Source organism: Harpia harpyja, chromosome 13 (genome assembly GCF_026419915.1).
Source record: "Harpia harpyja isolate bHarHar1 chromosome 13, bHarHar1 primary haplotype, whole genome shotgun sequence".
NCBI lineage: Eukaryota > Metazoa > Chordata > Aves > Accipitriformes > Accipitridae > Harpia > Harpia harpyja.
The window spans coordinates 43,899,611-43,923,099 of record NC_068952.1 but is presented as its reverse complement, the minus strand read 5'-3'; the positions used below and the strand labels follow the sequence as shown (position 1 = coordinate 43,923,099).

General features: G+C 47.0%; 1 protein-coding gene across 3 annotated transcripts in view; it reads right to left on the bottom strand.

Moving 5' to 3' along the window:
* The window catches only part of LOC128150492 (tetraspanin-15-like), a 90,141-nt gene that overhangs the window by 29,946 nt on the left and 36,706 nt on the right, over positions 1-23,489 (bottom strand). The window contains exons 1-2 of one of the 3 annotated variants that reach the window (XM_052806713.1): positions 14,528-14,906; positions 7,167-7,352 (exon numbers count right to left, since the gene is read on the bottom strand). In XM_052806713.1, coding sequence (XP_052662673.1) covers positions 7,167-7,352; positions 14,528-14,614 — 273 coding nt within the window. In that variant the 5' untranslated portion in view covers positions 14,615-14,906. Of the gene's footprint in view, positions 1-7,166; positions 7,353-14,527; positions 14,907-23,489 lie in introns of those variants that run through there. The other 2 variants (XM_052806711.1, XM_052806712.1) reach the window with 2 other exon arrangements.

Here is a 23,489-nt window from a genome sequence, read left to right as displayed (position 1 = left end):
CAGAGCCAAACCTGGGCGAAGCAAATCCCCATTTAAAGCACGTTGCGGTGATTAAAAAGCCCCAGCCAAGAGGTGAGCAACACTTAACGGGGGAGATCGGCCACGATTTCTTGCACAAAGCCACTTCTGCTGCCCTGGGGTTTCCTACTTTGTCTCAAGCAAATGAAATAACAACAATTAAAAAAGCTTTAAACCCACAGATTTGAAGGAGAACAAATTAGTCACAAAGAGCTGGGTAAGAAGTGCTGGAGGTTCCCTGCAAGGCTTTTTCTCACTGTATTTTGGGGGGATTTGGGTGTTAGAGGGTTTGCAGATCCGTCTCACCCAGGAGAAGGCTGCAGATGCTTGTTACGCAAATAGGGAGCACGAAAGGCTGCCCAAGGGAAGCATCGGTACCCGCCTGCTCCAAAGCCCTTTTGCATCGGATCTGGTCCCTAGCACAAAGCTGGGACTCTCCTCTTTTCGCTCAAAGCCTTTGCTCCCAAGTCTGGGATGCTTTCAGTTCCCCCGGCAATCCCGAATGCTTGCTGCTGCGCAAATGTCAGGCCCTCCTCATTTATCCACCCCTCTGCGCGGCTAAGCAGAAAAAAATCAAGAAAGTGGTGTTTTTGTTTAGAGACCCTGTAATCAGAGCGCGCTATATAATCAGCGGGCTTAGGAAGAAAAAAGAAATATATGCAGATCCCCGAGCAAACCTCTGCAGGAAGGAGTTTCTTCAATTGCTTTTTTCCAGCAGGCTCTATTTGTGTGCTAATTATCAGGAATTTGTTTTTTGGAGAGTTAAAGCGGCACCATCGAAACCTGCTGATATCAGAATATCCAGAGAAAACTCTTCATTGCCAATGCAGGGAGCTGAGCCCGCCCCGGGGCAGCAGACTCTGGACCCTAGCCTAGTCCCCGGGAAGCAGAAAGAGAAATGGGGTTTTGTAGTGATGTTTTGCACAAAGCATCCTCAAATTAACCTAAAATTTCCCCGCAAGCAGACAAAAGCAAGTGGAAAAAAGCCTCGTGACCTCCTTCGCAGCAGCGATTATAACCCCGGATGAGTTCAAACACAGAAACGCAGCTTCATTTCTCATGCAAACCTATAACCAGAAGAAGCCTTTTATTTATCAAGTTTTCCACTGCGCTCGACGCGTGATATTCATCACACCACCCTGCCAGAGCCACCGAGGGCTGCCAGCCCAGCGATCGATGCTGCCCCGGTTTATAATACGCCACGCTTTGGTGGAGGTCAGATGCACCTGACCTCCAAAACCTGCATCTTTTGCAACCAAAACCTGCAACCGCTTCTCCAAAACCTGCATCTCGCCGAAGGGAAAAACCACATGGCAGGGTCTCTTGCTGTGGCTAGAGCAGAAGGGGCAACTCTTTCCCCTTCTGCATCCTCTAAGAGGGCAGAAATAGACAAAAAACAGCCTAAAGGAGGTGCTGGTGAAATGCCATTTCAGCTGGAAATTGCTTTAATTTTTTCTGGAAGGGAATCTCCGTATTGTCCATAAATACCCCATTTTTTTCACTGCATCCTAAACCACCCAGTTCTCCCTCACGCAGGGACAGAAAAACCCACCTCCAGCCACCAGCTGCAAACCTCGCAAACCCAGGCCAGCCCAAATTCACCCCAAACTCCTCCAACCACCAAGCTCGCCATGCTCAGGGGATCACGCTGAGCCTTTCGGTTCATCCCAATGCCTTTGCAAAGCCCTCTGGTCTTGGAAATTTGCCTCTCTGCTGCAGATATTCAAGGGATTATTTCTTTTTGTTGGCCTGGAGGCAAACATGCCCTGGAGTAAATGAATGAGCTGGGTACCCCGTGCAAATGCTCTGCTCTCAACCAAGAGATTTTCCAGCACCACAAAACCACAAGGAATTCACCCGAGTCAAATATCCAAGTGGCTTAAGTACGAGCAATGCACCCACAAAACATTTACTCTTTTTTAAACTATTTCACCCAATTCTTCTGAGCACAGAAGAACAATAAGGGGAAGGTGCTACTTACTGGTATTTTCGCCTCCTCTGACTTAAAACTGATTTTAAGTGGCTGCTGTGGGGTAATGAATTAGCGCTGGAGATGTAGCAGAAGGATGCTTTATATGGCATCACTGTAATAGAGGTTTTCCATGTTAATTTTTGCCCCTTTCTCTGCACGATCGGAAAAAAACCCAGCTGCTTGGACCAGTTCAGACCTCAAAGTGCTCCTTCACACGTGTGTTATTCTGATTGCTTTTATTCAGGGCCCCCAAGCTTCAAATAACTGTAGTAGCTGACTCTCTTCGAGGGTGAATTAATCTTCCCAGGAGAAGGACAATTCTCCATCCACACAATAGCTCTGTGATTGCCAACCATTTCCCCGCAGCCGTACTCGCTCCCCTCTTCAAACCTGACATATCTGCCATTTTCCAGCATTTAATCTCTCTATTTACACGTGCAATCAGGGGCTGGAGAGGGAGGGGAAGGCACATGTCAAGCCCAGCTCGGGAAGTCGCATCGTGGGTCGACCTTGAGAGTAAAAATACAAAATTGCGAATAAAATAAATGGCAAAGCTGGTGGTGGTTGTCAGAGTTTGCTTTTCACATCTTGCTGCTGCTGACATTTGGAAATAGCAGTATAGATATAAATATACATTTTTTTTATATATGAGTATTTATAAATATTTATGCTGGTTATATATTTATATATAGATATATAACACCTGCAAAAGGCCCAAACAGCCGCGGCAGCAGCTGATCTCTCACTGCCGCAAACCCAAGGTCAAATTCTGCCGTGGGTGACAAATTTTGACAAACCCAAGGCAGGAAAGGAGGAACCCAAAAAGCTCACCAAACAGAAAAGAAAAATGGGAAAACTGGATTTCTTGGCCTGCCTGGACCCTCATCTCTCTCTCATTCTGCATAAAATAAATGAAACTCTGTTGAAACCACCTGTGAAAATTCAGGGCTTTACTGACTTTTTGGAAGCTAAAATATCCATGGGATGAAGACAAGGATCCCAAGCCCCCAGGTAGGAGATGCTGAGTAAGATATGATACGTTTCTTGCAAGAACAGTTCTAAAAGAAGCCCATGAAGAGGAGCCAATTTGGGGATATTCAACTGCAAAACCCGATCGCCAGAGCAGCCTGTCCCATTGCATTTCTAGTTTCTAAACCAAGCCATCCCAGCTCCCCCCAGCCATTGAATTGAGCAAGAGAAATATTGATTTTTACAGTCTATTTGCTAAATCACCCTGAACTCCCTCAAAGCAAAGGCAAGCCATCTTCATCAGACAATGTGCAGTTCTTCAAGCCTTGCAAATGTTAATGGTGACAGAAGAAACTTGATTTCCAAATGGAAACTCTTAACCCATCTATAAAATGCCAGTCTTCATAACACCGATTACATACACCAGCAGCTAAAATCCCCAGGTCTTGCCTGTTATTTGTCTCATAAACTTGAGCTGAGAATTGCAATCAGGCGGTGGCTTTATTGAACAGACTTTGCTTGGGTTATTAGGGAAGACACTCAAGACATGATAATCTGGCTTATGAGTTGTGTGGTTGTGCATGATAATTACAGGTAATGACTGGAGAGAGTAAGATTGATAAGGAAAAGATTAAAACCAAAATGTAATTTGTGGTACTTTGCAGGAGGGATATTGGAATAATACATCAAGTAGCAGATTTAGGAGCTGGGTGGCTTTCCTAACTGTTTTGCCTAAGAGAAACATTGGTCGATTTTTTTCCAGGGGGCTAAGGAAAATAAAAATCCATCTGTCAGCAGTAAGCGACTGAGATGAATGAGGATTTAACAAGCACATACACACCTGCACCTACACCCACCACATTTTGTGTAAAAAAAAAAAAAGGTTATTAACATCAAGTGCTATCTGATGAATTTTTGTAGGGCATTGAAGTATTTTCTCCTAAATAGAGAGGAATTTATCGCTTGCTCTCCAGATTAACAAGACATATTTTTAGATGAAGCAGCAAGTCAATTTTTATTAGAGATTTGAAGTTCGGGGCAGTTTTGTGCTCTTTCTTAGCTTGGGTTCCCTGAAAACGCGTGTGCAGGCATTCGAGCAGCTGCAGTACATCTGCACACACAAGCTCCTAAAAGCCCAAAGGGATTCATGCATTGATTATCCATCAGCATCAATATATGCATTTTTATGCTGTCTCATGATACAATCTCCAGGGTCTGTCCTGAGTCTGGTTTTGGGGCTCACGGGGCAGAGCTCCCTTCTCCATCGTCCCCACACCACCCGATTCCCCCTTGAGGTGAACAGATTACAAAACCCACTAACCAATAATGTCTTTTCAAGAGTTTTCCCGGTAAAATTCAGCAGAAAACTGGTGTGAAACACTTCTACAAACGAAAGCAACTCCCAGTCTCCCATGCCTCGAGAGGCTGCTGCACAAGAGAGGACATCCCACAGTGAAACCCTCTATGAATTCCTGGTATGAGCACCCACTTTTGAGTGATGGATGGAAAGACTAATAATGCATTTCACAGACAATTTGAATATAAACACAACGGAGAAGTCCAGGCTTGACCGCATAGTTTTGCCAATATGTCCACAAGCAGGTAAGAGCACAAGAAAGCATTAAGTAATTCAGCACCATAAAATGATGCCAGCAGCAATGGTCTTCCAGTGCAGCCCAGTCTCATGGGGAACTGTTCTAAGATAGAAGGATAAAGCACTTTTGCTGGGATAAGCTGCATCTCCACCAGGAAAACACTAATCCAAGGTTGCCTCCATACAGACCTGCAACCCCTTTGAGTGGGCAAGTCTTCCGTGGCTCATCCAAGGTGGCAGAGCAAGCCAGAAGTGGACATGCAAACAAACCCACGCTCGTGGCCCGGGCTCTTAGAGATGCTCTTTAAGTGCATTTTTTGCCCGCTATGAGCTTGCAATGTTATTTCCTACAAGAAGAGGCAGCATTACGATTTTCACCTCCATGCAGACCACCAACACCTCCCATATTTGTGTGACTGTGCAGTGCGTGCGCAAGGAACACCCTCATTTATCTCACCATCAAGAGCATTTCCAAAATGCTTCACTGCTGTCGTGCTCTCCTCCTCATGCTGATGCCCATCAAGCTGAATATATCCATGGGGGAAACAGCGTTGCAGCTCCGAGAGTGGGAGTTAGGCTGGATCCATTATCAGAAGTGGATCGTGATTAAGTGGATCCATGGTTTAGTAGTGGACTTTGCAGTGTTCAGTTAACGGTTGGACTTGACGATCTTAAAGGTCCTTTCCAACCTAAATGATTCTATGATTCTACGAAATATCACTTAATTTATCTGCTCCCAGAAAATAGATAATTAATGTAGTATTGGGCCAATTGTGCTCTTCTGCAGCCAACTAAAGGCAGGCGAGAAGCCTTGAGTAACCCTAAAAACCCACCACTCAGAAATACAACGTATTTCGACACACGAGACAAACATCCCTTTCTTATATCCTAGCCAAAGGGGATGCAAGTGCTATTGTGTTTGATGTCTTGCACATTGGGTATTGCTTTATTTATTCCACATGGCAGGCGTGAAGCTGCTTATATCCATGAAGAGAAAAAGCCAACCCAAATGGGCAGGATTATTTCTTTTTCTCAGCTGTGCCCATTGCAAAATTGATTCAGCCGGCAACCTGTGAAATACAGTTAATGAGCTTGGGTTTCTGTCGCCCTGGGTCACCCCAAGGATGAGATTTCCTACCCTCTGATGTGTCAATTTTCCACTTCCAAATTCAGTCCGGGTTGTGGAAACAGAGTATTAACCATGATTCATAAGCATTAGCACAGAAAGAAAAATATTATCGGAAATTTGAAGTACTTATCCTTCTTTGGAATAAGCCTAGGTAGAATGAACACCATACTGTATGGCTTTAAAAGCAGACAAATGAAGAAGAAGATGAAATGTTCTCCACAAGCAATATAACTTCAGCTTTGGCAGAAAAATATTTTCTAGGTTTTGATTGCAAAGAAATACAGAGCTTTCCCAGTTGCTTTGATGGACAGGAAAAAGAGGGTTATATGTTAGAGGTATAACTGCACAGCTTTGATCCCTGCAACCTTTTCAAATGCAACGCAGACAACCACCTATTACAGGTGGCAAAACCAGACGTATCGAAAAGCAATGATAATTTCATCCGTTCATGCAGAAGCAAAGACAGTATTGGTTTTCTGATCTGGGCTCCCATCTGTATTAATTGGAAATGCAAATGCTGAGCAATTTTCAAAAGCAATATTGCAAGCCAGTACAAGGGAGTGCTAGCTGCCCAAAGTGTTTGATTTTAATAAACCAATCAACCCAAACCATGGGAGATGAAGGTGTTATGCAAACTGTTAGCATGCAAGGCACACGCACGCCGGCAGGAAGGCTCCACGGACCAGCACGGATTATTCATCCGAAAGCAACTTCTTCACCGAAGGAGCATCGGATGCAGCCGAAGAACCGACAGAGCTGTCACAGAACTCATCGATGGACGTTGGCCCTGGCTGAGGGTGATGAAAGAGCTTCGCACCCATCTGAATGGAGTGAATGGCTTATAATTCAGCTTCTAAAGCCCTGCAGCCTCCTGCTGCTCACTGGAGGCAGAGGTGTTACCCCAGAGCAAGGGCAGGCAATGAGCCGCAGGCAGGACGGGCGGTCGGATGCTCAACGTGCCGACAAAACCCCTGGAAAGCAGGTTAGGAGTGAACAGCTTTGCCCTAGTGTCCTGGATCTCCAGTTCAGACTTCAAAGGTAATTTTTCCCTCTGCTAAGAACTCCCTTGCAAAAGGAAACAAAGCTGTTTTCTGTTGGCATCGTCGCGGCTAAAATAAACTTAACGGTGGAGACTTTGCTCCACCAGAGATGAGATCTCAGCCCCCAAAATAATGCCCTTGTTACCTCAGGAGGAAGGCAGCAGCACTTCCCACAGATGTCAGGAGGCATTCAGCCATGGAAAACAGGGAAATCAGGGTGCCAGCTCTGCAATTTAAATATATCCTCTCCCCATTACCCCTCCGCTGACTTCACAGCTGAGCTGAAAACACCGAGCAGTCACATCAAACAAGCATTTAAATCCAGGAAGGGGCACACCGTTGCTGTAAGTCATGGTGGTGACTCATTAGGATACATTAATTTTCCTCCTTGAGATCGCCCAGACCATTCCGAGGGCTGCACGGAGAGCGCGGTAACGGCCTTACCATCTTCAGCAGCGTCCGGTTGTCCCTGAGGCTCCCCACCATGCCGACGAAGGAGACACCAAACATGGTGAAGCCCAGCAGGAGGAGGATGATGGCCGGAGCCAGGAAGATCCCTTCCAAGGTTTTGTGCTTTTGCCTCTCCACTTCGGCGTAAATCCCAACACACAGGATCACGAGGCCAAGGATCTGCAAGGGAAGTACAGGATGGGATTCAGACGCCGACGGGGAAAAAGCAGAGGCTTCGAGGGAGAGGAGGAGGTGGAAGATGTCCCAGATGGCCAAGGAAAACCCACCCAACTCTGGGACATTAAACATCCAATCCCAAACGGTGCCGTCGGCACTCGGCGCATCCCCTTTGCTCAATGCTGGGCTGCTCTTACTCTGGCTGGGAAGGGGACATATAATTGCAGCATGATCAATCTAGCTGGACAGCTTGAAGCTAGGTTTTGCTAGGTTTTTCCTCTCCCCTCCCTGCTTGTATCTTTATGGTCTGTCTGGATGCTCAGCTTGGCCCTTGCCTTGGGTTTGACAGACCCAAAGGCTGATAGTCATTAACACCAACAGCCCACCCTCCCAAATTCCACCCTTAGACAGCACAATCCCCAAAACGACTCATTTCACTCCATTGATTTTACACCTGGCTCGAGCACCGACTTGCACCCAAACCCACGGCGAGCCGCTCACCCTCTCTTCGCACACCAGCACCAACAATCAGAAACAAAGCTCACTGCACCGTTACTAAGAGCTTTTGATCCCTGGATGAAAAGTACCATAAAGAAAAGCAACGGATTATTTATGACAACCTTCCTCCCCTCTCTCCCCCTTCAATGAAGCAGCTTTAATTGAAAAAGAGAGCCTAACGATGCCAGGATAAAGCAGGGCTCCAAAAGGGGCTGTTTGCATCCCTTCAGTTCCTTCAACATCAAAGCCAGCAACGCGATCCCAAGCGTTTCGTGCTGTCAGGAGCCGTTCGCATCGCGCCCGTCGGCCCCGCGGCACAGCCTGAGGCGAGCGGCTTCTCAGCCAGTGCCAAGCTGACACGTGAAAAGGTCCTCGAAGAAACCAAGGAGCATCTGGAGCCCTTTTCACGTTGCTTTTTGCAGCCCTCCCCATCCCAAATCACAGCTGAAGGCTCCTGGGGGAAAGCCCCCGGCCGCAGAAACCCATGCTCAAAAACCTCTTCTCCAAAGAGAAGAAAAAAACCCTTTTTTCGCTCTTTTTCCATTGCTTTCACCGTTCCAAGAGGCTTCATTGCTCCTAATGAGTTCACTCAAACTCTTCCTGTTAATTCATGCTGACAATTCAATCCTTAATTTTCATGCACAATCTTTGCTTTTTGGGGGGGCTTGATTTTTATCTTCTCTACTCTGCCTGGACACTATTTCTGGTGTGTTTTTGTAGCTAGTTTATGTCTATCAATCACTGTCCGCTTCCAGGCTCCATCTCATCTATAAAGGAATTGAAATCTCTCGGAAAGTGAAATTTAGACTTGTGATATTTTACAGACACTTTAGTTGTTTGAAACTAAACAGGCAGGCCTCTTTCTGATAACAGGCTTTTAATCACAGTTTCATCTTTATACTCTATTTTAAGCATCAGGTCGGTGTGCTGGGATTAGGTTTGATTTAATGTTTATCTCTTCTACAGTGTCCCAGGAAATACATTTGGCTTTGAAGGCGGGGGGTAGACATTAATGCACACCATGCGTCCCCCGCTAATCCCCGCCGTTCCTCCCGCGTGCCAATCAGAATCACTTTCTCCACTTTAATTAATCCATCTGCAAAGCGAGCGAGGGAAGAGATCACGGAAAGTGCACAGAGCAAACTGGGAGGGGGGAGGTTCGAGGGCTGGATGCTTGAGGGGCTGAGGAAGCAGCGTGCATGGGACAGGCTTCACCCGCTAGCAAGGGAGAGAAACCGAGGAGGGTTTTCAGGACGGACATGTGCATTGCTTAAAAATAGCTTTTCCAGGGCTGAAAAGTATCCTTGAAAAATTGAAAGCACGTGGCATGCATGAGGCTGCTGCAGAGCGGTGCTGGTCCTTCCTCCCAGCATCGCCGGGGCCATCCCTTTGGCAGGGAAAATCCCCACCAGCGCCATGCATAACACCCCTCTTTTTTGGAGGGAGGCATGCACCGCTTATTTGCCATGCAAATGCAATGGGGAAATGCAAGTGCAATGGGGGAAAAAAGCGCTGCGTGGTATGGGGCGATACTGCCAGCAACCCAAGCCATGCTGCATCGCTTTTTTGGGGTTTCGTGGCTTAGAAAAGGCTGCGTGCTATCTATGCCCAAGCGGCTCAGAGTAGTCCCTGGGACTAACAAGCCTATATTAAGCTGATCCACCTGAATTTCTTGGCCCTCTCCTTGCTTAGCTCCTAGTTTAAAAGGTCACCCAGCCCCTTGCAACCTGCTTCGCTAAGGGTTGGTGCTGCAGGCTGGACCCCAGCCCACCTCCACACCCCGCTGGCTAAAAAGCACCCTCTGATTAAAAAAAAAAAAAAAAAAAAAAAAAAAAGAGTTCCTTCTACTCAAATCAGCTTAAAGCACAAGAAAGCATCTTGCAAAGCAACACGCACCTCAAGGAAGGGAATGGATATACTGGCACATCTCCCAGCAAAGGCAGATTGCAAAGGAAGGCTCGCTGGAATATAATGAGTTTTGGAAGGATGAGCAGGGAGCGATGCTGTTGCAAGATGGGCGGCAGAGGGATTTGGATGGAAAATAGCTGGGGAGAAAGACCAGCGTTCCCTGAAAAGCAGCTTTTCTGTGAAAAAATGGTGGATTTGGAGCACACCGGCGACATCAAAGTCTTTGCCAGGATCTATGCAGCACGGTAAAAAACTGCAAGGGGAATAACCATGTATTTCATCAAAAACCTGATCAGCCCATCCCCCTTTGGCCAGAGATGAGCATCAAAAGCAACAGGAAAAGTTTGCATCAGCCCTTGCAAAGCCTGGCTGCCCTGGTTTCCATCACTGGGTTTCTCTGGCGGGGGGTTGTTTTTGCCATATGAATTCAATCAGCATGGATATTTTTGATTCCTGGCATCACAACCCTTTTCTACCACCCACACTCGATGACATGGTAAGGCACATAATGAAGTTTGCCGGTAAATCCTCTGTAGTTACTTATTAATTGCCCGATGATCACCTTAATAACAGTGCAAACACCAGGATAGACAGCAGCTGGTAATTACAACTGCTCTGCAATGCATCTAAGAGAAAAAGCAAATCTGCACTTACCCTCTAATGAGAGGATGATTACCCCATTTCTATATGATGATAACCACGCGATTGAACCGCCACCATGGGGAAAGCCAAGGGGGTGGCTGCAACTCCACCAGACCTTGCAGCGAAGGCGTCCTGCATCAATTCTCCTCTTACAAGCCGGGAAGAAATCACCTTCGGTTTTAATTTCAGCCCTGCTTGATTTTAGTGCATCTTGGAGTTTGTAGGAGCTGAGCGGGCAGGGGATGGAGGGCAGCAAGCAGCCGCCCCGGGACGTCCAACCACCATTCCCACCCCAAAAAAGACCCCCAGGACGTGCTCTCCTCCCTCCCTCCCATAGTCCTGGGTAGATAAAATTGCAAACTTGAATTTTGCAGCCCAGTACGAGTTGTTATGACCAACTCTTCCCCCCGGCCAGGATTTTAGCAGCCTCCGAACCCACAGTAAAATGCAGGGCTGTTCCCCGACAGAGGCAGGAAGACCTGACATGTCGCACCACGCTGTGATAAGGCTTTTGTGCAGCCCCCTCAAATCAGCTCTGACACCAAGAGCGAAAACTCAACAGAGCACAAACCAGGGAAGTCTGATCCTTGGAGGGATGCTACAAAACCTGACAATTTAAAGAGCGTTTCTCTCTGCTGAGAAGCTGCAGATCTGCCCGAGTCCCTTCCCCACCCACCTTTGCAGCCTATTTCCAAAGCTGTTTCGCTCCAACCTCATGTGTTCTTAGTGGGATAACAGAGATGCTGGTTTTCCTCTCCAGGCATTTCTCCATCTAACGGCAAGGAAAGAGCTGGGGCAGGGAGTTGGGGACCCGGGAAGGAGAAGAGCTAAAGGTGGAAATCACTGTCCCACTGATCGCGGAGTCATTTAGAGACCTGGAGGTCAAGAAGTGGGATGAAAGGCAATTAACGAACAGAAGATAATATAATACACAGCTCTGATGATGCTGGCAGGGCTTGGGGAGTGCCAAACGGGTGGCTGGAGCTCACCGCTAACCCACAGGTGAGACAGGGAATTTGCAAAACTCTCTCTGAGCTACGGGCTCCCTGGTGCTTGTGATTGCTTCTCCATCCTTGCATGACTTGGCTTTGGCACAGAGGCAGCTACCTGATGCTGACAGGAGACGTGCATAGTCCTACCAGTGCTAACAAGAGACACGCACGGTCCTACCCTGTCCTAAAAATCCCACTAAATCCCTAAGAGGTGCCACATTCCCCTTGTCTGAGACCCCAAAGACCCGAGTAACAGGAGTTACTCTCAGCCACAAGCAGAGCAAACGGGTACCACGAATCCGAGGGGACGTTAACACGGCCGAAGCGGTGCAACCTCGAAGCCTGCCAAGGGCCAGGCAAGAGACATGGCTCGTTCCACGGTGAACGGCATTAACTGGATGAGTCAACGCCGCGCTAATGCGAGGCAGTAATTTCTCCTTATTTGGGAACACCAAAAAGTCACAATGACAGTGGCTTCAAGCCCACGCAGACCCCGGCAGCCAGATTACGTGAGTCAGAGCACTGGTCCAGGGAGGAGAAGAGGGAATGGGGCATCACTTCATTCTCCATCCAAGATGACCAGAGATGCAAAACTAAGGCCAAAACTCTTGTTTTTCAAATCCCCAGCTCACAGCAGAATCGTTCTTCCCAGCTTTTGAAGATCCGTCTGTCTTCAAATTAGCAGAAAGGGCACTCCTGCTCCTCCTCAGAAGGATTTATTGTAACGTGCAGGAGAGAAACCATGATATAGGAAGTGCTGAATGCTTTTAGTCATTAAAAGATAGAATCACGGGATTAATAATACAGCGATTAAATACATCGTGTAATGCTTAACTGCTGACGGTACGTAGGAACGGAAAAAAATACGCTTTTATAAGGGTCAATTCAAATAACAGTTTTCAATTTTATGGGAAAAGTAAGAAAAGGAAAGAAGCATTTATTTTTGAAAAGAAAACTTCAAATCTACGGTCCACCAAGTCCTCGACAACAAGGATTAAATCTACCTGTATAAAACCAGCTGGTCCAACCCGTGATGCTCAAATCCCTCTGCCCTTTGCTCCATGTTTGGTTTAAAGCCACTCTCCGGCTTGTCCCACACTCCCTTACTGATTTTTCCCACCTATAAATAAGTGCTTTCATTACAGGAAAGGACTGGAAAGGATCTAGCAGCACCAGATCCAGCTTTCTGCAGGCTGGGACAAACCTGTGCTAGAAAACCATGATACATCTCATCCCAAGCCTCCTCGATCCTTCATGGTGAACCAACTCAACTCTTATTTAACTGAATTTTTACTCAGGGGGGTTAAATTTTCAAAGCCTTCATGCAACGTAAGCGAGAAGTTCCTACACAATCATTTTTTATCGAGTGCGTTTGGCCAGAGTGAAACCCTGCCCTGGTCACGTCTAGTTAACGAGGCTTTGACGGGCTCGGTAGCGCCATTGAATTAATACAAGGGCAACATGTGCAAATGAGGCCAGAAGTAGGTCATGCGGCTGAAAAGCTCGCAGGAGCCGCACGATCCGTATGGATTTGATGGAGCAACGTCCCCACTCAAGGACCGTTCCAGGGTTGAAGGCAGGCTGGGTTGGAGCGATTCAAAGCAACTTTTTTTGCAGTTATTTTCCAGTCACTGGGAAATTATTGAGTCTCTTCTTGTTGGCGGACTCACCAGGATGCCCCACTGAGCGCCCCAAAATGCCTCAGCAATTGGTAAGCATCCAGCATCGAGACTGTGCTGGTTCATCCCATTGTTAATCTGCATTTGCAAAGCACAGCCCCAACCTGAGTTCAGATTAATTGGGAGCAAAAAACCTGCACCTCCTCCCCCTCCCTACAGCTGCTTCAAGGTATTTGGGGAAACCTCAAACCGAGCAAAACTCAGCAATTTAGGTTTTCCCACAGATTAATTTTGCAAGCAAAAATACTGCACTATCCTTACCCAAAAACTCAAACTGCAGCCACAAATGGGTTAAGAAATCTGGATTTTTTTGCTCTCACTGGCTGCAGCAGGAGTCCCTGGCCACTCTGCGGGAGATACTCGAGTCTCCTCTCCCCTCGGGAGTCTTCCTACCCAGCAGGCCACGAGGAAATCAGTGAGATATTGTACAAAACCCCCTCCTTTTTTCTTATTCACATTCATGCCCCGGGGTGGGCACAAGTCATTCGGTGCAGTGAGACAACGGGCTTCACAGTCCCCAGCTAGCAAGGGTGAGCGCTGCCCTCCCAATGAGCTCATTCATTAAAAAAAAAAAAAAAAAAGGAAATAAAAAGCATTTTCAAACTCTGCTTGTAACCCTGTTCACCGTTCACAGCCTGCCTGGGAACTTGCGCAGATATTTCTGCAATTACACCTGTACAATTAGATACGCATACCACAATACATGCCCAGCAGGCAGTTGTGCACAGGGCAAAGAGTATTAATTAGACCTCAGGAGAAAATACCTGTAAATATGGACTGGATTATGCAAGATTAACCCTAGGAAGGTGCTAACTTCGTATCTCGTGCATTAACTGAGGATGCACAGACCCTAAAGGGATGGGGAATTTCTTGCTTTCCCCTCCCCTGCTCCAACAAGTGCTGGCACCTCCCAGGTGCCAGGGAAGCCTCGCCCCGACTGTAACTGCCTCAATGATTCAAAACTGCTTAAAAACAAGCTTTATTTTTTCCTCTTAGAACAACCAACCTGGCTAAAATACCTGCCACTTGATGTCTGCTTTCATGCCTTGTCCCGCTTAAACACTGTAAAGGCAACGGCCGAGACGGGCAGGGGGAATCTGGCTGGCAACATCGCCCGACGGGTGCTTGTGCGGTGAAAACATTAAATTTCCATGTGTTTATGCTCCAAATGCCTTGAAACGCGACTCGCTGCCATGAGGGATTTGCAAGAATGGCTCTGGGGAAGGGCACTCCCAGGGAGGTGCTTTTAAATCCACCAAAACCCAGAGTTTCGCCCAAGATTGCCCAGTTTGGACCCAGCTAGCACCGAGCACGAGGGGCTTCGCAGCACCAGGTTTTACCGCAAGGATTTGATACCTTGGAAGGGGAAATTTGGACACCGAAAAGTAAAATCCAACCCACAGGGGTAGTACGGTGGGGAGAAACACCAGGAAGGACAGAAAAGAACCGGAGCACCTACCGAGAAGAGGGTGGCGTAGGTGGACAGAGCAAATTTGATGCCGTAGTAATAGAGGTGGGAATTTCGGCACTCGGAGGCTTGAGCCATCCTCGTAGCTCCGGCGAGAGGGGTTTGCTTGCTGCCCACTGGACCCTCTCTGCTCCGGCCGGCTCCCGCCCTCCGCCGCCGAGCCGAAAAAGCAGCGTACACATGCACAGAAACAAGTCTTAAACTTGAACTGCTCGCTCCAACTTCCGCCTGGCAGGAGCAGAGAGCAATTAGAGGAAAGGCAGCAGCGGCACAAGCGGCCGGCGTTAACCCTTTACTGAGTTTGTTGCTTGGTTTTGCTGCTGAGAGCAACAGCAAAGCTCCGTTTAAGTGGATTTACCCCAACAATTCATCCAAAAATGGGTGCACGGGTGGACCTCCAGCAAATTTTTAACAGCAAATGTGTTGCAATCAGGGCCTCCTGCCCTTGCCGGCATGCTGAAAGAGCCCGTTGCAATCCTGCAGCCATCCCAGGAACAATTCTGCAGCAGCAAAGGGCGAAGTGGCAGCCCAAAATCTAGCAAGAGCAGGGACAGATGCCCCTCAGGCGGTCGCTCGGAGCCCAGGACCGGAGAGCGATGTCCAGATTTACCCGTTGTAGCTTGCTACTGTGAGCAACTCCTCCCTTTCAACACCACCTTGAGCTGCCTGGCACTTGCGTGAGTAGGAAGAAGGAAAGATAAGTTATCACAGCCAGGTTTGGTGAGGTTTAACGCTTGAAAGAAAAGCTGTGGGGAGGAAGAAACCAGTACCAGGAGACCGCACAGCTCCTGGAAGCATTTGTACAGCCGTACAAATATAGTACTAGAGAGCATAAAACTGATGTTTAATAAAAAGAGCCAAAAGAGGAGCTTGGAAAAGCTGTGTCTGCAGTCGGTCTCTGACGATGAAGAGGAGCACCCTTCACTTCTGCAGCTTGACTCGTTGCAGATCAGAGATGGGAAGAAAGAGGGGCATCATCTGCAATGCGGCTCACGGCCTGGGAAATGTTTAAAAAGCCCAGCTCTTGGGAGGAAGATGCTGCTTCTCTCTGGAGTAGCCAAATGCAGAATTTAAAGCAAGGTTTGAAGAAATAACAGAGACTCAGGGATGCACCCAAAGACGTGGGAGCTGTATTTACCCAGCTCGTAGCAGATGTTGAGTAGTTCAGTGCAACAGAGATCGTATCCCTTACCTTTTAGTATATAAGCTGCAAGGGTGAAAGCAGAGATGGGATGAGAGTTATATGATTATCAATGGCCAGCAGATCCCAAACGCTGAGGAAATTACACTTTGGGATATGATAGCAGGGTGAAACACGTCCCAAAAATGACATTTCTGGACATGATTTAGCTACGGCTGGCTGTGACCAGGCTGAACGAGCAAAGAGAGCAGTCAACTTTTCTCCCCATTTTTTTAAAGCTAATCTAAAACAAACTTTTAGTGTGTTGGAGCTTGGTTTATACCAGCACTTTCCATTTTCTAACACCCAGTGAAGCTGGCGCTGTGAACACCTGTGCAAAGGAAGACAACAGCAATAGTACTGCCAGCAAAGAGTACTTCTTTTTACCAACCTTTGCTTGGAATAAGAAATCCCAACACCCAGCATTGAGGAAGAGACACTTAGGGAGATGTATGATGTATTTCCTCCACCCTTTCTTTCCTTTTTGAAGGATGCTGCAGCCCGGAGAACAGTCAATTAAAACAAAACAAAACAAAACAAAACAAAAACCCCACCCGACCCCCTCAAACCAAACCAAAACAAAAAAACTTGCCCCCATAACTTTTCTCTTGGTTTTCTAACCTCTTCCCATCAGGTTTGACTGTGAACCAGCACAGGGATTGCAGGGCTTATTTTCAACTCGTTGCACAGAGAAATCTTGCCACTTAGTGACTAACTCTCTGTGCATTCACCTATTTATGTAATATGCTTTCTTTGCTTTAATTCAGAAGTCAACTTAGCGTGCAAAAGAGCAAGGGAGAAATAATATTTCCCTACAAAACCAGGCTGTGACGCAGCTAAGGCATGTCCAAAGCAGTATTTAAATCATTAAACTATCAGGTCCATAGATAATGCCCAACAGTGCCTAAAATTTCCACATTAATTTGAAGCTACATTTAAGAGAATGATTCCCCGTAAAACTTTGTTTCACCCTAGGTTTTACCAGTAATTGCGGGCTCTTTCCCCTTCTCCACCGAATCACAGGCAAACCCCAAACCTCCAGCAGCATAAATCAGGCCAGAACACCACGAGCACATCACAGGCTCTTCCCCAACACCATTTCCCCGTCAGCCAGTAATTAACACCCAATATTCTGCAAGCAGTTAATTATGCCATACAACTCACTCCTAAAAAAACAGATTTGTGCCTGTAGGGATGGGAACAGCAATAAAACTCTCTGCCTACTTCCATATGACACCATTAACACTCTCAAGAAAGGAGAGATTTGCTTTCCATGGCGCTGATTTTCACTGTCACTCGGACCTCAGCCTGGGAGGACTGCTGGTGCAGGGATACAGCAGTCCCACAGGTGAATCAGGAATTATTTTTATTCCCCTTAAAAATTCCTTAATTTGAACGAAAGCACATTTGCAAAAGCAGCAGCAGGTCCCTCTCCCAGCTCCCACCCTTGCGTGCATCAGCAGGAATTCAGTATTTCCCCTAGCAAGAGAAAATTCCCCTCATTAGACATCCAGAGATCTTTAAATTTTACTTTTTTTTTTTTTCCCCAAGCGTATAAAATTTTATAGAGTGCTTTCCTTTCTGCAAGAGATGATAAAGAATAAGCAGTCTTCTGGTGGCACAAATGCGGACAGATGCTTTGCTGCTTGGCTCTGTAGAGATGCACCCAGAGATGAGTAGACAGGAGCGAACCTTAAATCATCCATTTATTTATACTAATATTACCGTAATGGACAGATAATGCACAAGCCTCGCTGGACACCAGGGAGAGGCAGGCGTAGCTTTCAGAAAGCTTAACATTGCATTGAATAAATTCCGCGGTCCGAATTTAAACAGGACTTGAAACTTTGCTCTATTTAACGTCACTCTGGTGCAATGCTCTCAGGGTATGGAGGGACCAGGAAGGGCAATGGGAATAGGGTGGGGTTTATTCCCGAATATTTTTTTCCCTCCTCTGGCAAAGCTGCTGGAGCTGGGGGAAGGTCGTAGAGCAGCTTCACACACGGGGAATAAGCAAGCCCTTATTTAGGGGTTTTAATCATTAACACAACACTGCTTCTGGCAGCATTAGGCCCCAGCAATCATTAACTGCAGGAAGAAATGACTCGGCCAGCATTTAATGCTCAGAACCAACAGAGCCCATTCAAACCACTGGATGTCAACCAGCAGCCAAAATTTGGGGGTTTGCAGCCATTTGAGGGGGCAACATTGCTGCTGGAAGGAGATTTTCCACCAGCAGATCCCTGTCCCCCTCCGATACCCGGAGAATGGGGATGCCCTTCCCACCCCACAAATCACCCCGGGCTTTACAGGCAGAAAGTTTCCTATAATAATCCAGTAAAACAAAAAAACGAGGCTGCAGGAAAACATGCAAAGCTCTCCGAAGGACCAAGCCGTGCTATTAACGTGCTCTCGGTGTTGCTTCGGTTGGCTCTGCATGCAGCCGGCATACCAAGCACCTTCAATAAAGATGCTACTTCTTCCCCCAAGCAGGGCTCCCCAGCATATTAATTGCAAATCATTGGCACAGCAAGCTTGACGAGCCCAAGCACCTGACTGCCACTCAACTTTGCCAGCTTTACCTTTGCAAATGAAATTTTGCCCCCCGCAGAACAGCGTGGAGAGGACGTTAAGCAGGATTTGTTGGTGCTTTGGGGTAAGGAGGGGACCCAGCTGCCCCCGTGCAAGGGGAGTCCCACGCACAAGCAGATATGAGCCCCATGTAAGCAGCCAGAGGGTGAAAAGGGGCTTGGGGAGCTTTTGGGATAGGTTTTATGGTCAAAAATCTAGATGTGGGGCCTGGTGGAGATCCACACAGTGATTTTGCTAAGCTGCTAGATGGAAGAGGCTGCTGCGCGCTGCCTGCTCCTTACCCAGCCCCAGCTCCAACCCTTGGCCCAAGCTGAGCAGCCTGGGGTCCTTTAGCCATGCCTAGGACTTGGTCAGCCAAAAAACTCCCTTGAAGCCCCAAAATTCATTTAAATGGGATGGGAGTAGCCAGCTTGCAGCTGGAAGTGCCAAGGGAACAGCCAGTATTTGCTGCTTCAGTGTCTTGGTTCTTTGCCTTAATGATGCCCTTGGCGTTAATTAGTGAGGCTTTTCATAGGATCCTGCTGCAATTCCCTAGAACAGAGTTAGGACTGGAAAGTGCTAATTTAGGGTTTAGCACTTCAGTCCAGGCAAGCTCCAGGCTGCCCACGTGGGCACGCTGCAGGGATAGGATCCATGCTATCCTCTCCGAGCCAGGGAAATAGCCGCACGCTGCCACTCCAGCCTTCTTCAGACAGACACGAGAGCACCCAAATTATGGTTCCTGCCAACTAATTTAACATTTAATTGCATGAAAAGCAATGCTGCTGCAGCTCTCATCTGCGCTCCCTTTGCAAGCAAGCCACACTGAACATCCTACACAAGAAAAAGTTTTGCAGCTGAACAGCAAAATGGGTTTAAACAGCAAACTCCCTCCTTATCTCCCAGCTGCCAAACCACATTACACCCCTTTTGCTGATGCGGAGTTTGGTTTTACTCCCTGTCATACCAGGGCCACAGAAAGCAGAAGTTTGACTTGTCCCTACAACTTCATTAGCAAATCCTTGTGCTAATCTTAACCCCATTTGCAAGCTTTGATGTTGGATTTCTAAGGCTTTATTTGACCACTTTTGCCTGCGCCTTTCAGCACTGTTATTTCTGTTGTTGCAAAACTCCACGCCAGTAAGAATTCCTTATTTAAAAGCACAGGAGCTTATCTTCTCGTGATTTTTCTCCCTGGATATATTGTTGGGGCTAGTTTTTTTTCCATCTTCATGGATGACAGCAAGTCCCAGCTCCTCCTTCTCCCAGGGCTTTCCAACTCTCCACCTATCCTGCTGGAAAAAAATTAGCCGAATGCTTTTCACATCCAATGCTCGAGCCACGCGCAGGAGTTGCTTCTCTTTATTGGGCCATGAATAAACCGAGCTGCCGGTTTCCAAATTAAACCCTACGTGTTGCACACCAAGTCCAAGCTATATTTAAGCACCAGATCCCACCTTATGCACTTCCCTCAGCTTCGTTACCCCCTCCTGTGGCAACTGAAAGCGCCAACTTGTTTAAAAACCACAGCAACAAATGAAAAGACTTTCCGCAGTGCAATTGCTTTAGTCAAATGACAGCTTGGCCTGTATTTTTGTTTTTTTTTCCCAGGCAGGCAGCGATTAAAGTGGAAAATGTTGATCTGTACCACTGTAAACCACGGCACAGCTGGTTTGCTACGACTGTGAGCGTGGCAGCTATAAAGAACAAAGTGAGCAGCAAGGGGGTGGGAGGAGAAATTGCTCCAAGGAGTTAAGATAATAAGCAAGCAATGCTGGAAGATGATGAGCAGGAATAAAACCAAAGCATTAATGTGCAATTTTCTGATTTGTAGAACACTCTGATTCCATGAGGAGGATAGGGAGCGGGGCTTGGAGGTGCCAGGCTCGGCTTCGCGCTGCAGCTGCCGTGCCCACGCTGGTGGCAAAAGTGCCGCGGAGAAGAGGAGTCGCTCGCTCCTGCGGTTCAATCGCACTCGAGCATCTTCCTGGGTCAGCATCGGTCTGCGGAGCATCACTTCTAATAGCACGGGACACAGCGGTCCTCCACAAACCTGCGTTATTATCCCCTTGGGAAGTGACTGATACTGCAGCCTCTGCAGCAAAAAGCCCTGCAATTTAATTAGAGAAGGTGGGACAGCATTACCTTCCGCTGGGTATTTGCAAGGTTCATGTGTGCCCAGAGTTTCCGTCTCCTTCCTCGCAGCTCCCAAAGGTCCTGTTCACTGGGGTCACTTCTTTTTTTTTCCCCATTCCCTCACTTTTTAACTGTCTTGGTGTCTCTTTGCTGGCCACTTGTTCTGCTGAGCCTCAGTGCTGGAGCCATGCAGGTGGATGCAAACTCACAGAGCTCAGTTAGGTTAAAAAAAACCAAACAACCCACACAGACATGGTGGGACATCTGACAGATACTGCTTCAGCAAAGTATCACTTATAATTTGGGCTAGCACATGCCAAAGGGTAAAGACACCACTGGGCTTATAGCCCCAAGAAATCAGGTTTTGCCAGCAGAGAAGTTGTAATTGCAAAACAAAGATGAAGTTGTAGCTCATAGTTGGCAGCTTTGCTTTTTCTTGTCTTTTTTTTTTTTTTAAACAAAAAAAGATTATTTATTACTTCATAAAATTCAGGAAAACAGGAATTTTATTCCATTTTCTATGCAAGCTATGCTCCCTGGGGCACTGAGTAAAACCCACTGGGAAGCCACAGCCCCAAAGACATTTCCCAAAACACTGAGTCACTGCAGCGCTCTCCATTAAAAAGCCTCGCTAATTAACCCACAGCAACTAACAAACTCATTGCATGGATTCCCAACACTAAAAATAACTAAAAACTAAAAATAACCCCTCCGGACCTCAACCCCGCACCCTGCGCGGGGTCCAGACCCATGTCTCTGCCTGGGAAATGTGGATGAAGGTGCCGCAATTTCCCTCTTATACCCATTTCTTAATCCTGTACTAAGATTTAGTCTCTGCCAGGGATATTTAATCTATTGCCACAAGATACCTGGCTAAATATGCTAAATAATAAAGCCATGGGGCTGCAGAAATTATCCAGCAGCTTGGGGAAAAAACAACCTTCCCCCTCCATTTTCAAGACGAGTCAGATGGGTTTAATTATCCACAAATTATTCTGAGCATATATTTTCTTTGTTCATTCCCCCCCTACCCCTTAATTATGTGTATTTTCTTTTTTAAAATAAAAAACTTCTTGGAAGTCCCCAAGCTTGTTACGATTTGCCCAGAATGGGAGCCACCGCAATCAACTAGACATAATTTTATCTCCAGCAAACATTCCTCATGTGATTTGCTCAGCTTTTTCCAGCAAAAACTCTGCGGCAGGATCCGACTGCACTGTCATGATGGGTAGGGTAGATCCGACCGACATCAACCAGCGTCACAGAGGGAGCTGCATCTTTCTGCAGTGAGTCACAGCAAATATTGCAGAGATATTTTACAACTCAGATGCTCGATGCATGGTTAAATTGCTAATGTATAGCCTGGGAATTGGAGAAAAATCACCGAGGCCGTGGCTTGTAAGGAGACATACAGGCTCTTTCCAAACTCTTTCCCACCAACACATGACCAACCCTGGACCAACGCACTCCATCATACAGCAATAGAGAAAACCAAAGCCTCTAATGCAATAAAAACCCTCAATTTTGAGCCTCTGGCTCAAACGTCAGACCAGCTTCTGGTTTTTCTGCTACCACACAAGCCTGATTTACAGCCCTGATGATAAGTAAAAGCATTGCTCAGCCCAGCCATACAATCCTGCTCTCCTTCCCAGGCCTTCAAGAAACTCGGGACCTGAAAAATACCCTCCTGAATATATCAGGGATGCAGGTAGCTCAGTATTAGTGCCCAGCATTAGCAATAAGGACTTGCTGCCCAAAGCCACCATTGATGACAGAGGATGATATATAGGGAGAGCAAGAACCTGTAGAAGAAATTAAAAAAAAAAAAAAAACCCCAAAAAAACCCAAAAGCCACTATCTGCGCACACCCAGAAAAGCTTGTCCTTGCTTGCTGAGCCCCTCAAACAAAAATGTGGAAATTGGCCTATTCCCTCTTGAAAAAAAACACATGCCGGAGCAGGAGGTTGGGTCGAGCAGAGCCCAGTGATTTGCCCATTTAATGGTCTTCTGCACACCCAGGGCATCAGGGCTGGATTTTCCTCTATAGGGTCTCAAAGAAGCAGTATGTTTGACAGAGGTGATGCACAGCCCCGTGGGCTATAATTATAGAGTAAATTTGTTTGTGTTCCTGTAGTAAACACAGCTCTGCTTTAATCGTTCCCTCTACCTAAAAGTCTCCCAGGCTTAGCCATTTCCTAGCCACTTGAGACCTAGAAGCAGAAATGCCCCTTCCACAGCTTAAAAAGAATCTTTTTAGGTCTTTCCATGTTCTGGAGCTGAGCCTCATGTCTTGGACGCGATGGTGATGATGTTAATTCAGCCATAAGGATGGAGAGCAGGGAAAAGCAGATCTGAATGAGATATTAATCATTATGGAGCTTCAGAACAAAAGTAGAACCACTCAATGGCTGAAATAAACCCATTGCTGACTATTCTCCTCCAAAAACTTTCCTTAGGTGTATTTAAAAGCTTTTATGCCTCAGGCCATCACAGGACACAAGTGCCGAAAAACTTATCAGCTCCCACTACAGAATCCTCCCAGGTTCAGCTCCTGCTTGCAGCCAGCACTACATCCTTTAACACACCTTGGAGGAGCATCTGAAGCCACCAAAAGCAAGGATGACTAATAGGGAAAAAGCCAGTCCCTTTGCCAAGTTGTCCTAAAGAGCCAAAAGCCAAAACTTCAGTCCGAGCAGCATGGAAAGCAACCGTAACCCTCTGCAACTGCAGCATTAAACACCCTGCTCAATCACACCAGGGAGAGAAAAGCCATCATCTCACAGTAGAAAACAATCCTGGTGTCCTGGTTTGGGCTGGGATAGAGTTAATTTTCTTTCCAGTAGCTGGTATAGTGTTGTGTTTTGGGTTCAGTATGAGAATAATGCTGATAACACACTGGTGTTTTCAGTTGTTGCTAAGTAGCATTTAGACCAAGTCAAGGATTTTTCAGCTTCTCACACCCAGCCAGCAAGAAGGCTGGAGGGGCACAAGAAGCTGGGAGGGGACACAGCCAGGGCAGCTGACCCAAACTGGCCAAAGGGGTATTCCATACCATGTGACATCACG